Source organism: Ptychodera flava (assembly GCF_041260155.1).
Source record: "Ptychodera flava strain L36383 chromosome 23 unlocalized genomic scaffold, AS_Pfla_20210202 Scaffold_24__1_contigs__length_23054250_pilon, whole genome shotgun sequence".
Lineage (NCBI taxonomy): Eukaryota > Metazoa > Hemichordata > Enteropneusta > Ptychoderidae > Ptychodera > Ptychodera flava.
The window spans coordinates 7,625,312-7,649,375 of NW_027248278.1; the positions used below are offsets into that span (position 1 = coordinate 7,625,312).

Sequence of the window (24,064 nt, forward strand, 5' to 3'; positions counted from 1 at the left end):
CACGATCATGATTATGATATATGTGACATCATTTTTCGAAATCTAGGTCGTAAACAAAACTGCCTATCACGGTCATGTTTTCAGTTGACATGGCTGCCCTCAGCGTTGACGCATTTCAGCAGAGCTGCAATATAGGTAGCGACGCTTACAAGTTTATCAGTCAACGTTTCCATCAAATCTTCGTGTGGAATAGTTTATTGTACCTACTGCATGCACTCCTAAACTCGGTAGTGTGCCTAGCTTGCCTGCAATTTGTTCTAAACTGTACGTCCCTTTCACCACAATGAAAACATGGAGGCTCAACGTCAGGGATATATTGTCTTTAATGCGCATCGACCATCTAACCCAATACGTCACGATACAGTACGATACGATTAACTGAAAAATACACAAAAGAAAATTCACTAAGTATGTGTACTTGACTGTTATACCAATATCATAGAAATACCCATCAAAATGAGTAGCCCTATAACCAACACATAGGGGTCCCCTGGAAGTACATGATATCAAAAGAAATTAAAACTTCAGTTACTTCCTACTATAGTGTGACATCATCCCTGTTGTTTACTGTAAATGGCTTCCTTTGCATCAAAAATAATAAAATACGTTGAACATGGTGCTTTCATAACACATTCTTACTGGGTCTACTCGTCCTCTGAACTGATAAGGTATGACCCAACAAAAACATAGCGTCTTCAAACTATACTATGAAACAGTGGATGGTATATGTGTAGACAAAATGACATAAGAATAAGCTAATTGTCACCGAAACAATTTCCCAACGCCGCCAATCAAAGGGACTAACATCTATACTCTGCCAAAGTATCTTGACGGTTGGTCTTATACACACTGGGAAAGTAAAATAATCAAAAAGTGGCTTATAAATCAAATACGCACAAGTAGTGGCAAGGCATTTACATACGGCAAATATACCAATTTTCAGCATGTGAAACTTTCAAGCAGAGCTTGGGTAATGCATACACAGTAACAAATTTGCCGCACAAACTTGTACTAAATGCCTGAGGGATTGCACAACGCGTAACCCATACTCAAATACGTAATTTTGAAAGTTTTTAGCGTAGAAAGTAAACACATAAATCATCCGCGAAACTGCCATGAGCTGACCGGAGCTAGTCACATGGCCGGACCCAATACACAGAAAAATCGCCCAAAATTGCTCAGTATCGTCCGATGTACTCTCAAAACACCGTCGAATATTAGACTACTACATACCATTCCTGTATCTTGAAACCTTTAACTTGATGCATCAAACCATCAAGATTACAAATCGAAGAAACAAACCTGTTTCACTTCACACAGAAACAAAGGAAGCATGGCACACTGACCAGAGGTCCAAGGTCAGCACAAATAAAAGAGCATTGAAAGTGATAGAAAAAAGAGGGCGCTATACTGCAAAACTTTACTAAAAATTTGGCCTCAACATAAACAAATAAACATTTTTTTCAAATTTCGTTGTAAATCAAGGTATTTTATTTTTTAATAACAGAGGCGATTAAAAATCAAATTTTACTCCCTGAAACTTTAAAGTTACCACCGTTTCTGCTTTCAGCGCCGGTGGCTCTGCTGTCCGCCATCTTGTAATCACACCAATCACGCCCCTGGGGCATGATTGCTGTGATTGTCAAGCATGATTGTTATTGGGCGTATTCAAATGAACAATAGCAATAATGATTGGCCAATCACGATCATGATCACGATCATGATCGTATTAATCGAACGCGCCCCTACTATTATTGCGCCCTCATTGTCTGTAGTTAGAGTTAGAACTGCTGGCTATGTTCCTTTCCAAGCTCATATTGATTCGCAAAACGCCAGTGCTACTAAATCAATGTGTTTTACTCTGGGGATATATTCCTCTTTTTGTTTCAAAACTTTGAGGTAACGTGGGGCAATGGATAGGGTACCGGACGTTGATTTCGAGACCATACAAGTCAGTGTATGAAAGGATGGGCATTGGGTTTACTGCCATCAACGGTAACGAAACAAACAAAAGCAAGAGAAAAGAGGATGGTATGAATGACTGGTTTGTATCTTATTTACTGCAAATCAGATTTCCTTTAGCAAGTTGGCATGCAAACTTATCGGAACGATCTGACGTAAATCCAGAGGTTAATATTGAACTTAGAAAAGTTATTGCTAAACTGGCTCTGGATCTGATATTAAAATGATTATGAAAATTATTTCTAAACAACATCGTGCAAACAGAGGGAAAGTTATTTTTAATATACTACTCGCTAAAAGTGTAAAGGAAGATATTTAAAATTCGCCATTGTAATTTTGTTAAACCATAATAATGCTCATTTTATGTTTGTTACCACTGGAGAGGCAGCTGTAACACTGGGAAACAACAGCGATGTTAAAATGAAGGTTCCAGTACTTCAATAACTAATATCAACACTTAAATAGCTTAGCTGAAGAACTTGGAAGTAGAATGAGATAATATTTACAGCTACAGAATGACTGTAGCATATGTTGATATTTTGTGAAAGAAAGTTGAAAAACTTCATTTGCAGAGTCACAGTCGCTTTTAAGTATACAATGATTCGCTTATCATGAATACTTGATTTTTACAGTATATGCAAATTATAATTTTGTGACAAAGGTACGTGTCTAATGTTTAAAGCCTACTTATTGACTCTGAAAGCAGCAATGGATGTAACTTGTGACATTTAATATTTTCATCACTCTTATTCGATGAAACCGGTACATTTTTTAATTTTTCTTTTGAACTCCCCATCGTATCTTCAACTGGAAGAACACGATTCGTTGTAAAGGGTATTACATGTAAGCGGTTTTATTGTCGACAAGTGAATCCACATTGGGCGCTTTAATAAAATTCTTTGTTTTCCGTCCGCGTGCTGGTAGGTTTTCAGAGAAAATTAAGAAAACAAATACAATGATAACACTGTTACAAATATAAATATTGTTTTTTCCAAATTAAAAGAAACCAAATAAAAGAGAAGCTTATATTAATACACTTGTGCTTTTTGTCAGTGTTTGTTTTTATAGCCTGGCTGGCTGGTAGGCTCTTCAACCATTGAAGACTCTCTCCCGTCCTGTTAATTTACACCCCAGCGGCAAAACCCCTTGGGTATACATGTCATTTGTTGACTTACTTGCGCTATGGACAGATATTTATACTCTCAAACTTTTACAACTCCTTTGTTCATCAGCTACTTGCTGGGGGTTCACTTTAAACCATGTTGAGTATTTTCACTGGTTTGTTTTTGTGAAAATCGAAACTTTCATTTTCTCGGGTAAAGCTGACAGAGATATGGCAGCCATTTTGAATTCCAAGTGTCTGTGAATTTTGCAAAATTAGTTTCTATTGTACCAGATTTAGCACGGTGACCCCTTGTTTTTTTCTGAACTTCGAAAGCAAACGAGTCAAAGCTTCCCTACAGAAAATTGGAGTAAATCTTTGAGTTTCGGGTCGTGAACTACCGGGAGGGTTTTGCCATGTTTTTTTGTCAAGTTGATAGAGTAGAAGATCCCCCAAGTCAAAATCGGTGTCAGATATTATACCCGTATAGCTAGAGGGACATTTTCGGCTGTTTTTGAAGCTCCGCTAGCCGTAATGTTTATTGTTTTTTCCAGTATTTGAGGTATTCTCATGACGTAATGTTTCTTGTTTTTTCCAGTATTTGAGGTATTCTCATGACATGCTTCAAAAATCGTTGTGAGACGTGCGTTGGTCAAGTTTTCAACACTGTCTTTATATGAGTAATGGCCGGTGCTGTTGTGTCATAGAATTCATTTGTCAATACTTGTCCCCGAGGCTGTGTTTCGCCCAGTTAAAGCGTTGTATCCATTGCTTCGCTTCGATAAAGTTTGTGTGATAGTGAGCGTACGAGCGTTAGTGCCTCCGAACTCTGCAGCGTGCGGAGGGGTCGCAGTCAGAAAAATGTAACAATATAGTTCGGTTATTGAACCAATATTTTTGAGATTGGGGGTTTGGCCGAGCGGTTTTGTCTGTGGCTTCTACGCTAGGCGACTTGGTGCCATACGTTGTGAGTTCGAATCCAACTGAAACCACCATATTATTTTCCTTATCGTACATTGTGTTGTGTTGGCAGGCACGATACCTTCAATTCCTAGATTGTTTTAGGTGACAAAAACAATAAACCCGTGTTCTTGAACAAAAACTAATAAAAGTATCACTAAAAGTGAAGCTTTCGCCTCTTTGATGTACAAAAAATCTCTTGAGTCGACCTGCATCCATTAATCGATCACACCAAACATTTTTTACACTTTAACAGAAACCTAGCGGCTATGTTTCTGTTTACTTATCATTGACGGCCACTAACACAAGAAGATTGTTACCACAAGAGGGTGATAATACGGCTAGTTTTCAATCGGGTTCGAACCCACAACATACGGCATCAGTCGCCCAGCGGAGAGGCCATAGAGAGAACCGCTCGGCCAAATCTCCACTCCCCAAAAAAGAGTGGCTCAACAGCCGGCCAAGTTGTCACATCTCTCCGACTGAGACCGCTCCACACGTTGTAGAGTTCGTGAAGCACTCACGCACGCATGCTCACCACCACACATCGCACATACAAACTTTATCGAAGCGAAGCAAAGAATACATCGTATCAAAGATCATATCAAGTATTTTCTTCCTTGTTGTTGCATCGACAGTGCCTGGGCCGAACAACTCGGTAAATTTAAGTTGTGCAGAGGGCAAATCTCCAGATGTGAATAATTCATTTCGCAAATATTTTAAATGAAATGAAAATTTCGAGCAGAAAGTGAAAGCTGCTGGCTATACGAAAAATTGGATTGCCAATATCCCATAACGCCATACTTGACGGCTTCACGACACTAATAATCATGTGTCCTACTTGGCCGTCCCAGTTACATATGGGTGCAGTCCTAAGTCTCTGGTTCTTTCGTTACTTGTTGACAGATTCAGATAGTTCATAAAAATTTGCGCTTTCAACGCAGAAATATATTATGCGGCCACGCAGAGCAAAGGTTGCCCCCACCTTCATGCATCTCTCTCTCTCTCTCTCTCTCTCTCTCTCTCTCTCTCTCTCTCTCTCTCTCGTGTCACGGCAGTATATTATAATCATCTGACTTAAAGACCAGTCAATGACCCACAATCCCATCTTTCCCACGGGAATAGCTCGATAGAAAATCAACAAACGACACATGACTCATTTTCGAAGAATCTCGTGTGCGTGCACTTTCCCCACCTATTCATTTTATCTTAAAGTTTAACACTCCTTGCAGTGCACCCTCGAATACAGGTAATATTTCTTAACACGATACTTCTTTGTTGGACGTGTGCCATATCAGCCCACATCACAAGACAATACACGCTATTCGACTGATAACATCTCTTTGTATAGCAGTGAGTGTCTGTTTGTCGTGAGAATCTAACCCTTTAATTTTTCCCACCAATATTTTAGTTCAATATTTCACCAATTTTTATGAATTTTTCTTTTTTTTTGTGATAAGTTTGGACCAATGGACATCACGTTTCACCGGCTACAGTTTTTTATCAAAATTTTGGCAAAAATCAGACCAAAAACTTGACTTTTTAAAGACGGCAAATATGACTTTGGCGCTCAAAGGGTTAAACGAGGAGAGACTTTCATATTTTCATTATCTTGGACAGAGCTGTAAAATCATTTAAGCGATAAACCACAACCAGCGACGGTGTACCACGAGATTTTGACCAGTTCACCACATATATGCACGAACGATAGTGAGTGTGTATATAACGATATGTCGTGAACTGGTCAAAATAGAGTGATATACCGTCGTTGGGTGTGATTTATTTATATCATATCATAACAGTACATTGAAATTCTGGCTTGGAAAGTAAAAAAAAAGGGATTTTGCTCAAACTGAGAATTCGCGCGTACAGCCAATATACCACGCTTCTTTCGCGTCTCGACCAATTAGATCGTTGTATTTGAGCCATCAATATACTGGTATGATATAATTACTATTATATCACACCAATATATTGATGGCGCTATATTATGGGTGACTTTGAGCTGCATTTCCAGCGTCTACTCTATAATTTGGCAAAAGGAATAGTTAAGTAGTGGGTGATTCGACTATCCGAATGTCATAGAAAATGTGTATTAGGATCTCAAAAGGTCCGTTCTTCATTTCGACCAGAAAAAACACTTTACTAGAGACTCTAAACACAATAGGTTCTGTATCGTGATTAGAAAATGTTCTAGGTTCAGACTGTGATACTAATCTTGGCAAACTGAGATCTCTCCCAGCCTTAAAACAAGCCTCCCCTTACAAGCCTTACCTTGCAGACATTTTTCTGCTGTTTTCAGACCGAGTTATGATCATTACTTTTGTCAGGATTCAATCAAGGTTACAACTGACTTTGAAACAACCATTTTCACTCTAGTAGCCTATGGAACACGGCATTTTAAATATTGCTGTCGCACAAAAATATTTTATATACATTGTTTTCAGTCGAGTTCGAATTCACAACGTACGGCACCAAGTCACCAAGTGGAGAAGCCACAGACAAAACCATTCAGCCAAACCCCCACTCTCAAAAAGATTGGTTCAATGACCAAACTTATAGTTGTTACAATTTCCTGAGTTAAAGTTAAATGTCAGGTATATGTGAAACTTTTTATCAAATCTGAATTAGGTAGAACGCGCCTCGGGGCAAATATTCGGACACTCAAACTTTTTTACATTTCCTTTCTGCAACTTGTTGGGGATCATTTTAAAGCTCTGGGTGTAAGAAAAATTTTGGCCGTCTTAGTTTTTTGAAAATCGACAATTTGGTTGAAAGATACATTGAGGAAAGTGTAAGCAATAGTTTAAGTCTTTCACTTTCAAGGTGCATACTACCTTAAGCCTATTTAGTTCAACGATACACTCTTGATAAGGCGAACTCATCTCTTGATAACATACTTTTCCCAGACTTTGCTTTTTCTGTAACTTTCATTTCGTAACATTTGTTTAAAGTGGCTCTGCATCTTTTCTGGGTGTGCTTTAAATTTTTCAAAGTTCTGTTTCGGCAAGTCATGCTGCTTCACCTCGGGTTAATCCCCCTTTCTTGGTATATATTGTTTACACGACTTTTACGGGTAACATAAGCAGACCTGTTGCCTGCTTAAGCTCACGTTGGTGTTCTAACAATCCAGTGAGCCCAAGAGGTCGGGTCAGTCACCCCTTAGCAGATGTTAGAGGGCGTGGCTTACGTGTTTCGCTTAGTCATTGCGATAGGTATGTCGATAACTGTTTGGTCTTGCCGCGCACCTAAGCCGAAAGTAGGGCAAGTTATAGAATACTTCTCCTGGTAGGCAGAAACACAAGACTCCACTAAGGAGCAGAAGGGAAAATAAATAATAACTAGATTTCAATTGATAACTTTTACGCGATACAAGTAGACAACTTTTTTCAGCTTTGCTGTTAAATCTTTGTGAGATTCAGTGACGTCATACAATTTAGCTGTCTTAACTTTGTGAAAATTGTCCGCATTGTAAACTTTCCCACGAGGTCAATAAAAAGCTGACGACATTTTTGAATTTCATATTTAGGAAAATTATAGGCAATTTGCTCTTTTCAAAACATTTGTACGGAGACCAATTTCTTGTTTATTCCCTTTTCCGAAAACTGTCCTTGCATAAATGACATCATTAATTTTAGCTACCTTAGGAAAGACTTCAAGTTCAAAAATGTAACATCGCAGAAATCAATCTGAGCCTAAATGATGCAAATTTCACCCAAAATACTCGAAATGTATATTTGGCCTTCAGCCAAACTTTGAGAAACGGAATTTTAACAGCATTGCGAAACAAACTCTCGATTGAGTTCAAAGAAGTATGTCAACCAAGCCAAGACGAACTTTTGCTTATCGAACCATACAGTCACCAAGGCGACGAATCTATGGGAAACATCAACAATGAGTAAACACTGGTTTGTGTCTTTAAGTCACACTGAATCACGCAAGGTCCCGCATGACCTGGGATGACCTAAAACATCGAGTCTCTTCTGATCAATTATGGCCCCTCTGTATAGTACTTCGGTACAGCGTTTTTAATTTATGAACAAGGGCGAGACAGGAATCAGAGCCTTTTAAATTCCCACCATTTTTTGTTGGTGCATACGTGACCACTTTGCGAAAGAAGGCAGATTGCCCACAAGAGAAAAAGTGTTGGGCTCTCGTTACGTCATTCTCCGCTGATCTATAATTAGTATGGGTTCATTTTGCAACCTGTTTGGGCGAAATAACTTTCTAACGTCTTAATATACTGAAAATTGCCGACTGTGTAACATTTCCCACGAGGACAACAAAGTGTTGACGACAATTCCATATCTTGGGACATTTTAGGAGGGTATTTAAACTCTCCTTGTTTAAGTGTCATAGAGGGTTGAAAACTTGTGTTTTTAAGGATACGGGCATTACGGTGTCAGGAAGGGATAGCTTTACGTGCCAGCAACGAATCATTTTATGTTGCTATAATATGGAGATGATTGTGTACTTTCAAAGTGTCTGTATATTAACTTATTGAAAATGAACAGGATCTAGGACAGTATCTTGTCTTAAAGACGTGATTTCGATAAGTTTAATTGTCAAAGTCCACTGACATTAAACTGTAGGAATTTTCACCGGAGAGTGAGTATGAATTGATTACTTTACCACAAGAATTGTTATATCGGCGACATTTTGATCTGAAAGAACGCCAGTTGTACGGGAAATAAAACAAACTGGATCCACTATTACCATACAAATTTAACAGCAAAATTCACACTTGAACTCAAGTGTTCGGAGTTAAGTAGTTCTCGTAAGCATGTCTCGAGTATGTCGAGATGTGTTCTGTTCCACTCCCACTTTGCCCCCTGTGACATTTGTCTGTTCACCTGACGGGTCTGTTAGTCTCTATTTATGCCTTTGGTTCACCGAAACGTCGCCTTAGTTATTTTCTGTACCGAATTGCCAGAGTTGTATCTGTTTGTATATTTGTTAGCCTGGCATTTACCGACGGTTTTCTTTCATTTTCTGCCAGTCTGACAGTGTCTGTTTCCCAGCCTGTCTGTCCGTCTGCCTTGGTGTTGCCTCTCGTCCGCTTTTCCATCGACCTATATGTCTTTCTGTCTGTCTGTCCGTCCAACAAATTAAGTAATGCATAATGCATTGATTCATTAAGAGAACATTTGCATTAAATATTTAATATTTCAACACATATCTTTTGTAATTTTGTCGGGCTGTCTGATGTGGCATATACCTACTAACAAACTGGTCAAGAATCAAGACCCATTGATATTAATCGGATTCTTATGAAAGTCGGTAAACTGTGAAATAATGGTGTCATGCCAATGAGGAGGACATTCTCAGCAATATTGTGTCTTCAACCCGAGGTATAGATAATGAGTTGCGATATTATGATTCAATCTTTGGAACGCGCCTCTTCACTTCATGGGCTTTGCGTGGGTGCAGTGTCCCGTCTGTGGGAAAATATAACCGCGCCCTGCATGCGTGTTCCCGGTGTCTATGTACCGTGGCGAGAGTCGTGATCGCTCTCACGCTCAGCAGAGACACGAGAAGGGTGGTTCCAGTTTTTTTTGCTGCCAAGACAGACTCGCTTTTTTGTTCTTTTTATCATATTTGTTCAGCCAGTCGCAAATGTCAGAGTTGAAGCTTGGTACACAAATTATATGATTAACTTACCAAGACTAACAAGACTATTGTCATGGAAACGAAACAACAAATAACATGCCATATCTAGTCCAATCAGACAGCGTCTTCAAAGATGCCGGGTTCTCCGAACGAATAAATAAAAGAACACGGACGGTCAAATCTTCTTCACTGTGGTCCGGCAGCTCTGAACTTTGGTAGTTCACTGACGATGACTCGCTTGTTGTTTGCCGCCGTTCTGTTCGCCGTCGTGGTCCTGGTTTTGGCAGATTCCAAGGCCAGTCTGTTTCTGCGAAAGCTGAAAAATCGTGCCGAAAAGGAGGTAAATTACTATTTTCTAGAGAATTTTTGTGAGTTCGATTGCTTAATACCTGATGTGGTAGTGATGACGTTTGACTGTGATATGGCATGACCAACGAGAGTGTGTCTTGGAGTACTTTGACCTGCTGCGTCGTTGTAAACTTCGAATTATATAAATAAACTGGAGGTAGTTGCGAAATACATCGTATTAGAGTTAAAATTTTTTAAATGAAGACAAATACAATACTTTACAAGCGCACTGGTACACACGAATGGTTATGATTAAGGGTACAAAAAGAATCCACTTCTGCGACTCAGTATAGATAGTGCGGTATGTATTAACAACATTTTTTTGCATCTTGTTTTAATGTACAGCTTCGTTCACTGAAGTCCTTCCGTCGAGATGGTAAGTTTTGAGATAGAAAAAAGAAAAAGAACTTAAGAAAGATCAAAGTTAGATAAGAGAGATAGATAGATAGATAGATAGATAGATAGATAGATAGATAGATAGATAGATAGATAGATAATAGATAGATAGATAATAGATAGATTGATAGACAAACAAAAAGACAAAAGGTCGACAGAGAGATAGATAGATGAATACGACGAACAGACAGGCATGCGGACAAACAGACAGATAACTAGCCATATAGTGAAGCATGAGGCATTGAAGAGACCTTGACATATGAAAAGAATGTTGCAAGTATGTAAGATTTCTCGATGAAAACAACCTCTCATATACTCTGCAAATTTACCCTTACTTCACCAAATTCACATAACTAGGTTGTATGTCAGAGAAACCTTTCCTCATTGAAATTCCCTCACTGTTTCTATTTTTGCTAGATTGTGACGATTCTTGCGAATTTTCGTTCGATGATTTTTGCGATGACGGCAGTCCTGGATCCGTGACCGACTTCTGTGACTCCGGTACTGATTGCACCGACTGTAGTTTTGGTTAGTATCAACTATTTTCTGTACATTTACAGTGGAATGCGCCTCGGGACAGGACAATCGGACTCAAAAGTTCTTTTCTGATCTACCACTTGTGGGAGATTATTTAAAAACTCATTGAGTCAACATATATACCGTCTTAGATTTCTGAAAATTGCAAATTTCACCTCTCGTTGAGTTACTGGGATGGCTACTGTTTTGAATGTCAAATATCAGTAAGTGCTAGATAATGTGTTTCGCTCGTGCCAAACTTTGCAGGTGACCCCTGATTTTTATTGATGATTTGGAAAGAGAATGGTTGAAAGTTTCATCGAGGAAAGTTTGAGCAAAAGTTTAAGTCTTTCACTTTTGAGGTGCATAGCACCTTAAGGTAGCTACATACCTTTAGACACTTTCAGATTCTTATTTTTTTCTCAGTTGAACACGTCCCAAACCCCAATAAAGTATACATTTTCTGAAAGCCCTGATATAGACCTATCCGACCAAGTACAGTACACGGTCATTATTTGCATAAGAGTCACGTGACAAGCGTTTTGCTGAACCTTCCAAAAACCGGTTTTTCCCGCCTTATGCAAACAAGCTGCAAGATTTTCGGTTAGAATATCTTCATTGACAAGCCTTGACAATATCCTTCAAAACCGTGTCTGCGATTTTTTCCCGGAGGCTCCATTCAAATTATATGGCGTGATAATTAAAATTCCTTGAAAAGCACCTTCATCTAACACCTTTAAGAGCGCATTAAAAAAAACAAAGGCATATAAAGAAAATCCCAGACACGGTTTTGAAGGATATTGTCAAGGCTTGTCAATGAAGAAATTCCAACCGGAAATCTTGCAGCGTGTTCGCATAAGGCGGGAAAAACCGGTTTTTGGAAGGTTCAGCAAAACGCTTGTCACGTGACTCTTATGCAAATAATGACCGTGTACTGTGCTTGGTCGGATAGCTCTATATCAGGGCTTTTAGAAAATGTATACTTTATTGGGGTTTGGGACGTGTTCAACTGAGAAAAAAATAAAAATCTGAAAGTGTCTAAAAGGTATGTAGCTACCTTAAAGGGTAATAAGCAGTAACTTTGGATGATTTTTCCAACTATTTTTGTTCTGTATGCAAATTACAAATAATTGATCTACTCTCTAAAGCATGAAATGTTTATTGGAGTAAAGCAAAACTTGTTGAGAAACTCGCTATTTAGCTCTAAACACAGCGTCTGTACGTGTAAAATGCACAGTCATTGCAAAAATTTGGCAAGAAATATCGACTGATGTATTGAATTAGGAGACTGGACAAAAATGTTGCCACACTGTACAACAACCATATAATACCCTTAACCCTTTGAGCGCCAACGCCAATTTTTCTCATCTTTATAAAATATACCAAAGTCAATTTTTCTCAGATTTTTGCCAAAATTTTGATAAAAAACTGTTGCCAATAAAATATGACGTCCATTTGGTCTAAAATTATAAAAAAATTCAGAAAAAATCATAGAAGATTGGTAAACTGAGGCAGTAACATTTTGGTGGGAAAAATTACAGCACTCAAAGGGTTAAAGTGAATTCCACATTCAAATATTACTCACACAAACTGAACCAAAATATAAAGTATACACAAGAATTGAACTGAACAAAAGCGACGCCATTATGTGAAGTTTATTGACACAAAACCCTTTCGGCAAAACTTTATATATTTCGCTGTTAATTTTTATTTTGACCGACCCGACAACATAATAGTGTACCAGACGCTACTCGCACACCGCTTTGCCTGTCGTCTTTTTGATGGTCAAGATTAGAGCACGATTATGACCAGCAAGACAAGAGTTGGCCGGAGACATACTTGTTCAACTCTTTATTGAACAGAATGTTTTTATTGAAGAGACCAAAGCTCCAAAGGCCCAAGGGTTATTAAAATTTCAAGTGTATAGCTAGAAGGTAAATACCTGATATCTAATGTTTTGCACAGACTACTATATCGGCGTCCACGCTGACAGATATTTTCTTTCAGATTCGGATTGTGACAACTCTTGTGAACTATATGCTTTCGACGATGAATGCGATGACGGCGGTCCAGGATCCGTCACTGATTTGTGTGAATTCGGTACAGATTGCTACGACTGTATTCTAGGTCAGTAACGATTGTTTACTTCGGGTCATGAAAAACGAACAAACAAACAAACAAAACAAATCAAAAAAAAAACCCAGATAAGTCTCTGTGTGGACTAAAAATTTAACCATGTATGTACCTCCGCAAACTCCAGCCCAACCATGACTGAAGGCAGAGTGATGAGTATCTGTCTTCCAACAAAATCATGCTTGTCACCAATCATGTTGTGGAGTTGAGTTATTGACCACATGTTGGACACAAAGTTTGCTAAAATGGCTCCCGGGGTGGTGTAGACAAATTCTTGTTATTATGTAAACCCATATAACTTAGGCTACACTCCGGGCTAAACGTCATCTTGGGTGTTTTAGAGGCCTACTGCATAAGTTGTGCGGTACGCTGTTTTCTGTGAGTTCACAGCAGTATGCCACGCTTTCAGTCCTGGTTGAGATTGGAGTTTGGTGAAACCCATACACCACTGAATCTCTCAGTCTAGTCTCTGTAATGTTTCTTATCAGCCGTTATTGGGGCCTTGCAAACAGACCTCCCCAATTTTGACCGAATGTAGTGCTACACATGGATGTATAACTTTATCACCTTTAGTTTTGCTCAGCGGCAACAAGCAGAAATGTTGTCTTCAAGTTATTTTGCAGGAAATACTATTATAATATAACCCTCTAATTCAGTATTCAATTTAAATATAATGATGTCAGCGCGTGCCTTCAAATTGTGAGCTCCATGGAAAGGCAAAATTTGCCATCTTGTAGCCTCCCAAGAGTAGAATGCATCTCTGGGACAAATATTCCAATTCAGCATTTTTTACGATACTTTCCTGCCCTACACATTGTAAAGGCTCGTTTTAAAGCTCTCGAAAAAATGAAATGCTTAGCGTCTCATCTTTTTGTAAAAATTGTAAATTTCATTTAGAGACAGAGCTTACATAGGGATGGCGGCCAGTTTCAATTTGAAATATCAGTAAACTTTGGATAATTTGTTTTTCTGGTGATTTTTGTTCTTGATTTTGAAAGAGAAAGATTTAAATTTCATAAAGAAAGTTTTAGTAAAAGTCCGAGTCTTTCACTTTCAGGCACATTAAGTCAGCAAAACGCGATTGAACTAATTTGGGATAAAATTGGATCTTCATGTTGTTCAAATTTCTCAAAACTGTTAGGTGCCCTATAGCTGAATGTTGCAATATTACAAATTACTCATAAAACAAGTGCATTGCTTAAAAAAGAAAAGCAGATGTGCTTACATTTGCAGATTAAACCGACATTAATTAACTAGCCCTGTAGCTGTAACTCTTGAAATTTGTCGACCTGAAAAAGGCTTTCTATTTTCTCTGGTTTTCTTTAAATTCTACAGATTTAAAGGATATAGTCTTTTACCACTGAAAATTGGACAAGTAAATTTAAATTTTAACCGTTATTTTGATTTCCCGCCATTTTTAAAAATTGGTAATATTACAAAGAAAATATAGCATATGGTGTCCCAGTGGAAAACATTCAGCACTATGCATTATATTGGACTACTCTGTTGTTTCTGTGAAGATTCCAATGCATATATGCACTGCGTACTGTGTTTTTGCTTTATTTGTATGAGGGCGCCATTTTATGTTTGGGCAAACATTTATTATTTATCTTGCTCAAAATTGCACATGTAGACCCAGTGGACAATTTATTCTACCTGTATAACTACCCCTCAATGAGAACATTCCCATGAACCTGTTTAGTTTGGAAGTAAAATCACAAAAAATATTGCTAAAAGATACAGCTATAGGGCCTTTAATTAACTATCCAATTATCCCAAACTAGTTCAAATCGTGTTGCAATATTTTTCATTTTTATGTTCACTTTATTCAGGCTGAGTGAGAATCACTTTGCTAGATGTTGTTTCTAATTTTGGACGCAAGGAAAATTTGTTAGGTTCGTCACTGCCTTTTTTGTAATATTTAGCTGTAGCTGAAAAGGCTTGAGATGAGCAAGTTTGGTAAAGAACAGCCCCATACATATTGCTGCTCACTCCCCAATTTGCAATATGCGACTGAAAATCAACTCAGCCGACAACTTTGTTCAAAAAGTAGACAGATTTCTAATCGCTGAATAAGCCAGCGCAAATATATCCAAATGAACACAATTTCTTGATTTTCATAATTTCACCTTGAGAAAGATGAACACATTTTTGTAGCAGAGCATAATACTTTTTCACTTTAATTTTTTTCTGATCTGCCACTTGTGGGGGTCATTTTAAAGCGCTTGGTGTAAGAAAACTTTTCACCGTCTAGATCTCAGATTTTCGATAAACGAAACGTCTATTTTCCCCATAGAGTATAGACAGAGATGACGCCCATTTTGAATTTCAAATATCGGTACAAGTAAGGTAACTTGTCTCTGTAGTACCAAATTTTGACTATTGATTTCTATTGTTGATTTGGTAAGATTATGGTCAAAAGTTTCATTGGGGAAAGTTCGAGCAAAACTTTTAAGTCTTCCACTTTCGAGGCGCATACTACCCAAAGTTCTAAAGTTTCACAATCTTTTTTCAGCCGGCCTTGATGACTCGCTGGATTGCAACAACACCTGTGAGCATGCGTATGACCAAGAGTGCGACGACGGTGGCCCAGGGTCTGTCAGTCTCGCTTCCAGACCGCGTCGCTTCGCCAGTGCAAAGTGCGCCGCTGGCGGTAGGAACATGAAGTAATTTTTCCACTGGCTGGGCGACGGGGTCTGGAGACTACTGACTTCCGCATTCCAAGATATTTATACCCACCAATCACATGGCTCAATCGACAACCACGACAACAGGCAAACTTTGATGCATATTCAATAGAAGGAGGGGCTTGTAAAAATATCTACCAACAACTATGAGAAACTTCTATGACTGACAACGTCAATAAGCTCGACTACGCAATGATATGACATACATAAAAGGATTCCCTCGGATTCCCCAAACGACGCACTGGGCATTCACAGTACGCGGACGTGCGTAAATTCAACTGGCGAAAATGGGGCTGACAGCCGAACTTAGGAAAGCAATCATGGCAAAGAAAAATTAGCCATAGAATGCCTGAAAGACGAGCAAATTGAAGCAATTGCAGGCTTTTCTACGGGGGGGGGGGGGGCGGGGGGGGGGAATGACGTCTTCGTAAACTTGCCAACTCGGTACGGGAAGTCTGTTGGCTGTTGTCTTCACATGCTCTCCGTATATTTTCACGGGAGTTTCAGCATGGTCACTGTCTACAGAGTACATTTGCCCCGGACATTTGCGACGAGCTCGATGTTGACTATCGCATATTGAAAACACATGCATTTGTCTTGGTTTTTCGGATTGAATATTCAAGTAGGTCAAGGTCATATTTAAATTTGGTTCTCCGCCTGTCCTGTTGCGTCATCACAGTGGAATGCAGTGGTAGTCACCAGACCCTCGTCGCTTCGCGACTCGAAGCTCGTCGCTCCGCGACTCGCCATGTCCTACCGCCAGCGGCGCACTTTGCAGTGGCGAAGCGACGAGTCTGGTAAACGAGACTACCCAGGGTCTGTCACTGACGCCTGCGAGTTTGGTACCGACTGCGATGACTGTAGTATGGGTTCGTAATAATCCTTAAGTGTCATTTGAAGTAGAATGCGTCTCTGAGACAGATATTGGAACTCTTAATTATTTTTCTCTGTTCTGATCTACCACTTATGGGGGCTCATTTTAAAGCTCTTAGTTTAAGAACAATTTTCGTCGTCTTAGTTTTTCGAAAATAAAATATTATAGTTTTCCCGTAGAGTAAAACGGGGATAGTGGCCATTTTAAATTTCAAAATATTGGTATTATATTGGTATTTACCCAGTACCAAATTTTGCAAGGTGTCCCCTTATTTTTATTCTTGATTTGATAAGAGAATGGTTGGGAGTTTCATTTAGAAAGTTTGAGCAAAAGTTGAAGTATTTCACTTTCGCGGGGCCATACCTTAAACTTGGTCAGAACCTATATTTATCTATTAATACACAGAAAAGTAAAGGCAATCATGCCAGACGGACACAAAAATCCCAGGAGAAACGAAAGAACCAGAAAGTCGAGGGGATGGAGATACGTTTTTCATGATGACACTAAGAATTCAGAATTTTCCTTCGGAATTTTGTTCTTCAAGTGTTAATTTACTTTTCTTGTTGAAAGTGCCAGATAATCTACCGTGAACAAGTCCTGGTGTACAAACTTTTAGACCGAGTCTCGTTTCGTAGATTTTGAACGTGTTATTATTTTGATCATTGCTTGCCTAATATATGTTTCGAGTTTTATTCTTTTATTGAATAACTTCTTTGGAACGATACAATGTTCTGTATTTTCCATGACCAGAGATTTATAAAAATTATTGGGTAAATTTAGTGCACAAATAAAAAACAACAACGATTGGAACTAATTTTGGATAATTGGATAGTCAACTAATGTCGGTTTAATCTGCAAATGTAAGCTCCTCTGCTTTTCTCTCTAAGAAATGCACTTTTTTCATGAGTAATTTGTATAACTGTAATTCAGTTACAGGGCACCCAACAGTTTTGAGAAGTTTGAAAAATATAAAGATCCAATTCTCCCAAATTAGTTCGAATCGTATTAAAAGCGTACCGGCCCGCTAGGAAAACCGGAGAAAAAAAAGAATTTCCTGTAATATGGCCTTAGGGATGTAGAGTTACTAAGTATAGCAGATACATAATTGGAGCGACGGACAAACTAGAACAGAATACGAAATACAGAAAAAAGTAACACACACGATGACTTAAAATACGACCACGGTTTATTTGCAGGGTATTAACGCTGCATTGCAAATACCGAAAACATTATGCCATGACCTGACGTTGGTGAGCACTTGTAGAATAATTAAAGTATTCCTCGGAATCATCGCTTATACTTTAGCCGATTTGGATCTCATTTTGGTAAATTATGGCTAATACTTCCGCATTGCAAGTATTCTAGTGCTTTTGGTGATAGTTTCCAATTTTCTAAAATGCTGAGAATTTATTCTGTAAACCCTGGACAGTTTGTAAAATCTAGAATGAAAGTCATCAGTAGCAATCAAATTAGTGAGAGATTTGCTGTTCTGTAAAAATTCAACAAAACATGCTTGCCGCCTCCTTCCCTTTGTCGAAAAATGCGAAGAACAATAGGTTTTTTCTCTAGCATAAAAATAACTATTTTTTGGTATAAACTAACTGAAAATTGTCGCCTGCAAGTTGCATTACTATGCAACAGAAACAGTTATGTGGCATGGGAGATTTCAAAATCGATAGGCACGACAAAGCTTACAATTTTTGTATTAAAGACATAAAGAGGTCATATTTTGAAAGTTTTGATGTTTTTAGAGTTTCGGGTTCAACTGGTTAATAGTCTTAACTGCGTTTCTTCTTTGCTTGTATTCTGCCTGTTTGTAAAGAACCTCGTTTGTTAACGAATATGTAAACCTAAAAGATATGGTTTGTTTTGCACTGTTCTTTCCTGGGGTGACTGCAGCGCAAGGCTTGAGACCTGTTCAGCAAATACCCGAGGCTTTCAACCGTATAAATGTAAACAACACTTTACCCGATCAGAACCAGGCGTGTCGGTGGCGCAATCAACCAATGAGAATACCAATGACGTCATCGTATGTAAACCCCGAATACATTGATAGGAACTTTGTACCCACGATTCCGCCAAACTACAAACGTCGAAACCCCCGGGTCGTACCCAGCACCATTCTTGTTGTTGTAACAGAACTCCATGACGGAAGTGAAAGCATGGCGTTCTTGGGGAATTTGCACTTTGGCTCTTCGATGTAGTCTACTGTTCCCACCTGAGCGTATAGCGATTTTACCCTCTGACCGAATCAGATTTGTAAAAGTGCTTTCGAACTTCTTTGATTTGCCATCATGTAATTGGGTAGCTTAATTAATATGCTACAGCACTAATGTCTAGTATATTTATTCAGGGATATTTTTGTCTTTCTGCTAACATGTTTGCTTATTGGCCGGGCTTTTCTTCTCGTGTATGACCTGACTTGACCTCAGAAAACAGTGAGGGGGTCATAAATGGCCTTTATAAAAATAAACGTAAAATTTTGTAGATGTCGTAGATGCAAACAATGAAAACGGGATTTTAAAAGGAAAGTTCTATATTGCACTGTTACAGCCGTATGACCGCTAATGCTATCATTAATTCCACAGGTTGCGACTCGTGTGTTTTCCGTTTTGATGACGAATGTGATGATGGTCGTGAGGGCGCTGTGTCCGACGTTTGTGACCCTGGAACAGACTGCACTGACTGCGCCTTGGTTTCCCGTAAGTTTATTACCTTATGAATGTTCTTGCCAGGGGGTGTGATGTGGTCCCGGGGATGCTCCCATAGAAAGGTGTGCAGCTCGAACGGGTTACTTTTCCACGAAAAAATCCCTAAGCAGAGTTCATTATCATCCGGAAAGACTCTAAGCATGGGTCGTTAATAATTTGAAAGCAAATGTCCCGTGTTGTAGGAAAACCTTCACAGGTAACAGAATAAAGGTGAAATTTACCAAAATTTGTCAAGCAAAGCCCTAACAATGGGTCATATTTTTTGGAATTTACATGGGTAAATTTGCATTTTCGACGCGGCGGGCAGCACACTGCATGAGAATATCAGGAGTACCGCTCCCCGGGACTGTGGTGTTTCCCTGACAACAAGAAATACATTTCCAGTGGTCCAACAGACAGGCTTAGCAGTCCTGCATAGTTTGTTGCACACAAGTTCAGACAATATTTGCTGTTATGGGATCAGTGGGTTAGCAATATCACTAGTCCGTGCAAAGACTCCTGCGGTCCCCAACCTCCACTCACTGTATTTCTCGCCCTTGACGCTTATTGTCACTGTGCTGTAATAAACGGTCATACACCAGTTCCGGTATAACAACTAATTCTCATTAGTAGCTGTCGCAAACACCGAATTCGAATGAACTGCGACTGAAAGAACAACCTCAGCTACACATTTTCTTTAGTCAACCATCCTTCACTGGAGGTGATTGCCGTAAAAGGGATAGTACAGTGACCTTAGTCGTGCAACCGGACCCATTCAAAACGTCACAGCAATGCACAATACGGTCTTTCATTCACATGTCAGCAATAAGAAAGAATGACTGAGACAGTTACGCACGACATTTTGACGACGCGTTTTGGGAGTATTTTCACTTGCTGAAGAAGACAGGGCGAGTCATATTTCTTACTAAAATAGAAAAAAAATGGCAAAATGGTCTGAAACTTCATTGTTTATTGTATTGAATGCTAGTAGGACACAATAAAATAAGTGGCATGCGTCGATGTGTGCGAAAGCGCGTATGCGCTTGAAGGTGATTTGATAAATTTATGAGGTCATCGGGCTGGTAAATTGTGTTCTTCTTTGTTTATCGACAGGAAAGGAAAGCGAAGGAAGGAAGGCTGTCGGGCGCAAAGGTTACGTAAAGAGTTACGTAAAGAGTAAGAAATCTCTTCTGGCTGCTAAGAAGAAGAAGAAGATTGCTGCCATGAAGAAAACATTACATTAGGTATTACAAGGACGACAAACTGACATCCGGGAACTCAGAGATACCGACCAATCAGCGTTAACCACCATGCCAGATTAGTATAAATCAATAAGTCAAGTTCAATAGGTTCAATTCTTTGATTTAGATTAATATGTGTTTTTACTAACCACATACAGTTATGCCTCCTGTACGCAGTTACCATGGTATCTAGTAACCATGGTTATATCTAATCGAAACAGTAACTCTAAAAGGCAATTCGTGTCATACCAGACAGTATTCTGTAGAGAGTGATTTCAGTTTTCACTTAGTCTAGTACAATATTAAAGCAACTGTAAACCTGTTCACCCCAATTTCTTGTGAACAATCAAGGTGTTAACCCTTTGAGTGCCGAAGTCAATTTTTGCCACCTTTATAAAATTTAACGCAGACGAATTTTTTTTAGGTCCAACTATTTTTTTCAGATTTTTCTCAAAATTTTAACAAGGCAATCGAGCATATAGAAAGTGTTGCCCAGTAGGTCCAAAATTATCAAAACAATTACAGGAAAATTCTAAAATTGGTTAAAAGTTGCGCTTAAATGTTTGGCGGGAAAAATTACAGCACTCAAAGGGTCAATAGGAGTGATTTTTTTCCGTGATGGCATACGAATGAATCTTTGACAAAAGAGATTTTATGTATCAGGCCGGACACTGTCAATAAAAATACCGGCCGTGCCCGGTATGCGTATAAGTCGTAGAGAAGTGACAATATCTGTGATAGAATTTCAATTATTCAAAGGGATTTAGCTGCAGGAAATATGAGAAACAGTGTAAAAATACATAGCGAAGTAAGATGTAGCTGCTGGGGTATTTTTGGATCGACCATTAGACCTTAAGCTGTGATAGGGGTGGTCAGAGTGACATCTGTAAAGCAAAAATTTAAAATACATTTCATATCCGTGTTTGTTTCTGCGAAAAAATATATACGGCTGTATACTTAAAGAGAATTTTTGACAAAAATGTTTACATGGTGTGTCATTTGTGCAAGATACTAACGATCTGTAAAGTCAACAAAAAGTTGCAGAATATTGGAACATACAAGAACGTGTATGTCCTCAGCGGAGCACCCTAAACCGTAATGGTGCAATCCTTATTTCCATATCACGCTAACCTTCTTTGTGCATATTAAACTTGTTTTACTCACTTGAAATAAAATTACCGAGAAGCATTACTTTTTATGGTCATTTTTTTTCAACGGAAATTCAGGACTTTGGCTATACTGAGCTTAGCCGATGGAAGGGATAGGCCATGACAGAGAACATCTAGGGAGACTATGCAGCCAACCAGTCGACTGCGAGATATTGTGACCAGAGGTGTTTTATTTGTAAACGGACTATTTTCTCGTGCTTTGTACGCAGGAATATTTGGAGAGAAAGTCAAATAAATTCGCATCATGCCCTCCCACTACGATTTCAAACGTTTCCCCTTTCCGACCACTAGTTGCGCCTCTCTAGTTTTCCCCTCTCTAGTCCCCCTCTCTTCACTCCCCACGAACGAAACTTCTTTTTGGACCTGTCTCCTCATAAGGCCCCCCTCTACCCTCTCGCGTCAGATGGATTTCTCTCCCCATCGTCAAACTTTCGCAAACAACTGAATCTTATTATACGCCCGCCCACAGGGCTTCTTTCGAAGCCTCCTCTTCCTTCGAAAAAGCAACATCTTCCACCTGTTGATTCGAGAAAAGAACTTCTACCAGTTCGCCAAGAAACCGACAACAAATACGTTGTTTGCCCTGGAACAGCTTTATCGGCTGCTCCTAGCAAATAAAAGCCATCAGGCCATCATCTGATCAATCATGTCCAAGTAACTCAGAAATATTCAGGATATTGACATCATGCCCCTTGGAAGTAGCTCTAAAGATGGGACTCTGTGAGAAAGAAAATGGCGAAAAAGCGTCGAAGCTTGGCATATCTTTTCTTTTTCCTTTTCTATCATAGTAAAGTACACACACAATAAACATTCCTAAGGTGATAAAGAGAACCATGGCTTCAATAAACCGCAGGGGATAAAAGGCTACAATTACTGGCTGACCTTAGTGACCTATGACCTATGACTGTCGCCGATTAGCTAATCTTTAAAATGTCTTCGCTTTCAGTCGATATATATAGTTACGAATGACCTTGGGGAGTGGAAAAATACGTGATCTCGTACCAACGTTCATGACGCGTTTGCCAGTGATGAGAATTTTACAATTTATTTGGACATTTCAGAGTTTAATGTCCAGTGAAAATAATAACACACAAAAGGTCAGCAAGGCGCAGGTAACTTGACTTGTCTCTCTCTCTGCTACGCTAGTAGGTAGTCTGGTTAGGTAGAATGCGTCTGGGGGACAGATATTTGGACTCTCAATATTACTTTTCTTTTGCTAGTCTACGGACTCATCTGAAAGTCACCGACTTTGTTATTTTTCCCACAGGGATGGAAGCCGTTTTGAATTTGATAGATCGGTAAATGTCAAGTAATTTGTTTCTCAAACTTATAGCACTAAACTTTCCACGATGACCCCTGATTTGTGTTCACACAGTAAATGCGAGCTAATGACTCATCGATGTCTGGATTGACAGGAAACTTGTTGTTTACGTTGAAGATACCACTGTATAACATCATTAAAGGTTGTTTTAGTATGTTCACCTAATTACTAGTTTGCGTATTTTATGAACTTTCCCACTTAGGGATATAGATCTGGTGTCCTTATTCTGAGCAAGCCGACGCCAGCCGTAATGGTACGTTCCTTATTTTCATGCATGCTGACATTCTGTGTGCATGTAAAACTTGTGTTACTCACATAACATAAAATTACCGAGAAGCATTACGTCGAGGTCACTTTTTCAATCTAAATTTAGGAGCAAGGCTACAGGTAAGCTAGTGGAGGAGATGGGCAATTTCATAACACATAATAGGGACACTACGCGGCCTACCAGCCGAGTGCGAGATATTGTGACCAGGAGTGTTTTATTTCTAAGCAGACTATCATTTTTTGGATTGTAAAGAAAATGGATTTTGAGGGGAAGTCAAGTTAGTTCACATTATTCCTTCCCGCTTCTATTTCAAACGTTGCCCCAGTCCGACGATAGTTGCCTCTCTCTAGTTTTCCCTCTCTTCGCTCTCCACAAACGAAACATTCTCGCTTTAGTCTTGTCTCTACACTTTCCCGCCCTGTATGAATTTTCCCTCCCCGTCGTCAAACTTCAGGCAAGCAGTTAAATCTTACTACGCGCGCCCACAGCCTGCACAGGGCTTCTCGTGGAGCATCACGAAACAGCAACATTTCCACCCGATGATTCGAAAAAAGAATGTCATTCGCTATTAAGCGACAACAGAAGATTGTTTTCCCTTGAACAGATTTATCGCCTACCCCAACCAAATGAAAACTATCAGATTGTTATTATGTTTTACCAACACAGAAAAAATTCACAACCCCCTTTGGAAATAGTTCTAAAGATAGGACGCCATAAGAAAGAGAATAGCAATGAAGCGTCAAAGCTTGCTATATCTCTCCTTTCTTTCTTTTTAGCATAGTGGATT

At 39.1% G+C, this 24,064-nt stretch overlaps 1 protein-coding gene across 2 annotated transcripts; it reads left to right on the forward strand.

Moving 5' to 3' along the window:
• The first annotated feature begins 9,539 nt into the window (after positions 1–9,539).
• Positions 9,540–21,710, forward strand: LOC139124487 (uncharacterized). 2 transcript variants are annotated; one of them, XR_011549926.1, is made up of 8 exons: positions 9,540–9,974; positions 10,328–10,358; positions 10,796–10,906; positions 12,902–13,021; positions 15,543–15,621; positions 16,530–16,583; positions 19,177–19,290; positions 20,392–21,710. XR_011549926.1 is itself a non-coding variant. In XM_070690628.1 (5 exons), the coding sequence occupies exons 1-5, from the start codon at positions 9,864–9,866 to the stop codon at positions 15,695–15,697; spliced, it is 528 nt and encodes a 175-aa protein (XP_070546729.1). In that variant the 5' UTR covers positions 9,795–9,863; the 3' UTR covers positions 15,698–15,857. The 2 variants fall into 2 exon arrangements, 1 of the variants encoding a protein (XP_070546729.1); XM_070690628.1 differs by lacking the exons at positions 16,530–16,583; positions 19,177–19,290; positions 20,392–21,710 and having other exon boundaries at positions 9,795–9,974; positions 15,543–15,857.
• The last annotated feature ends 2,354 nt before the right edge of the window (positions 21,711–24,064 follow it).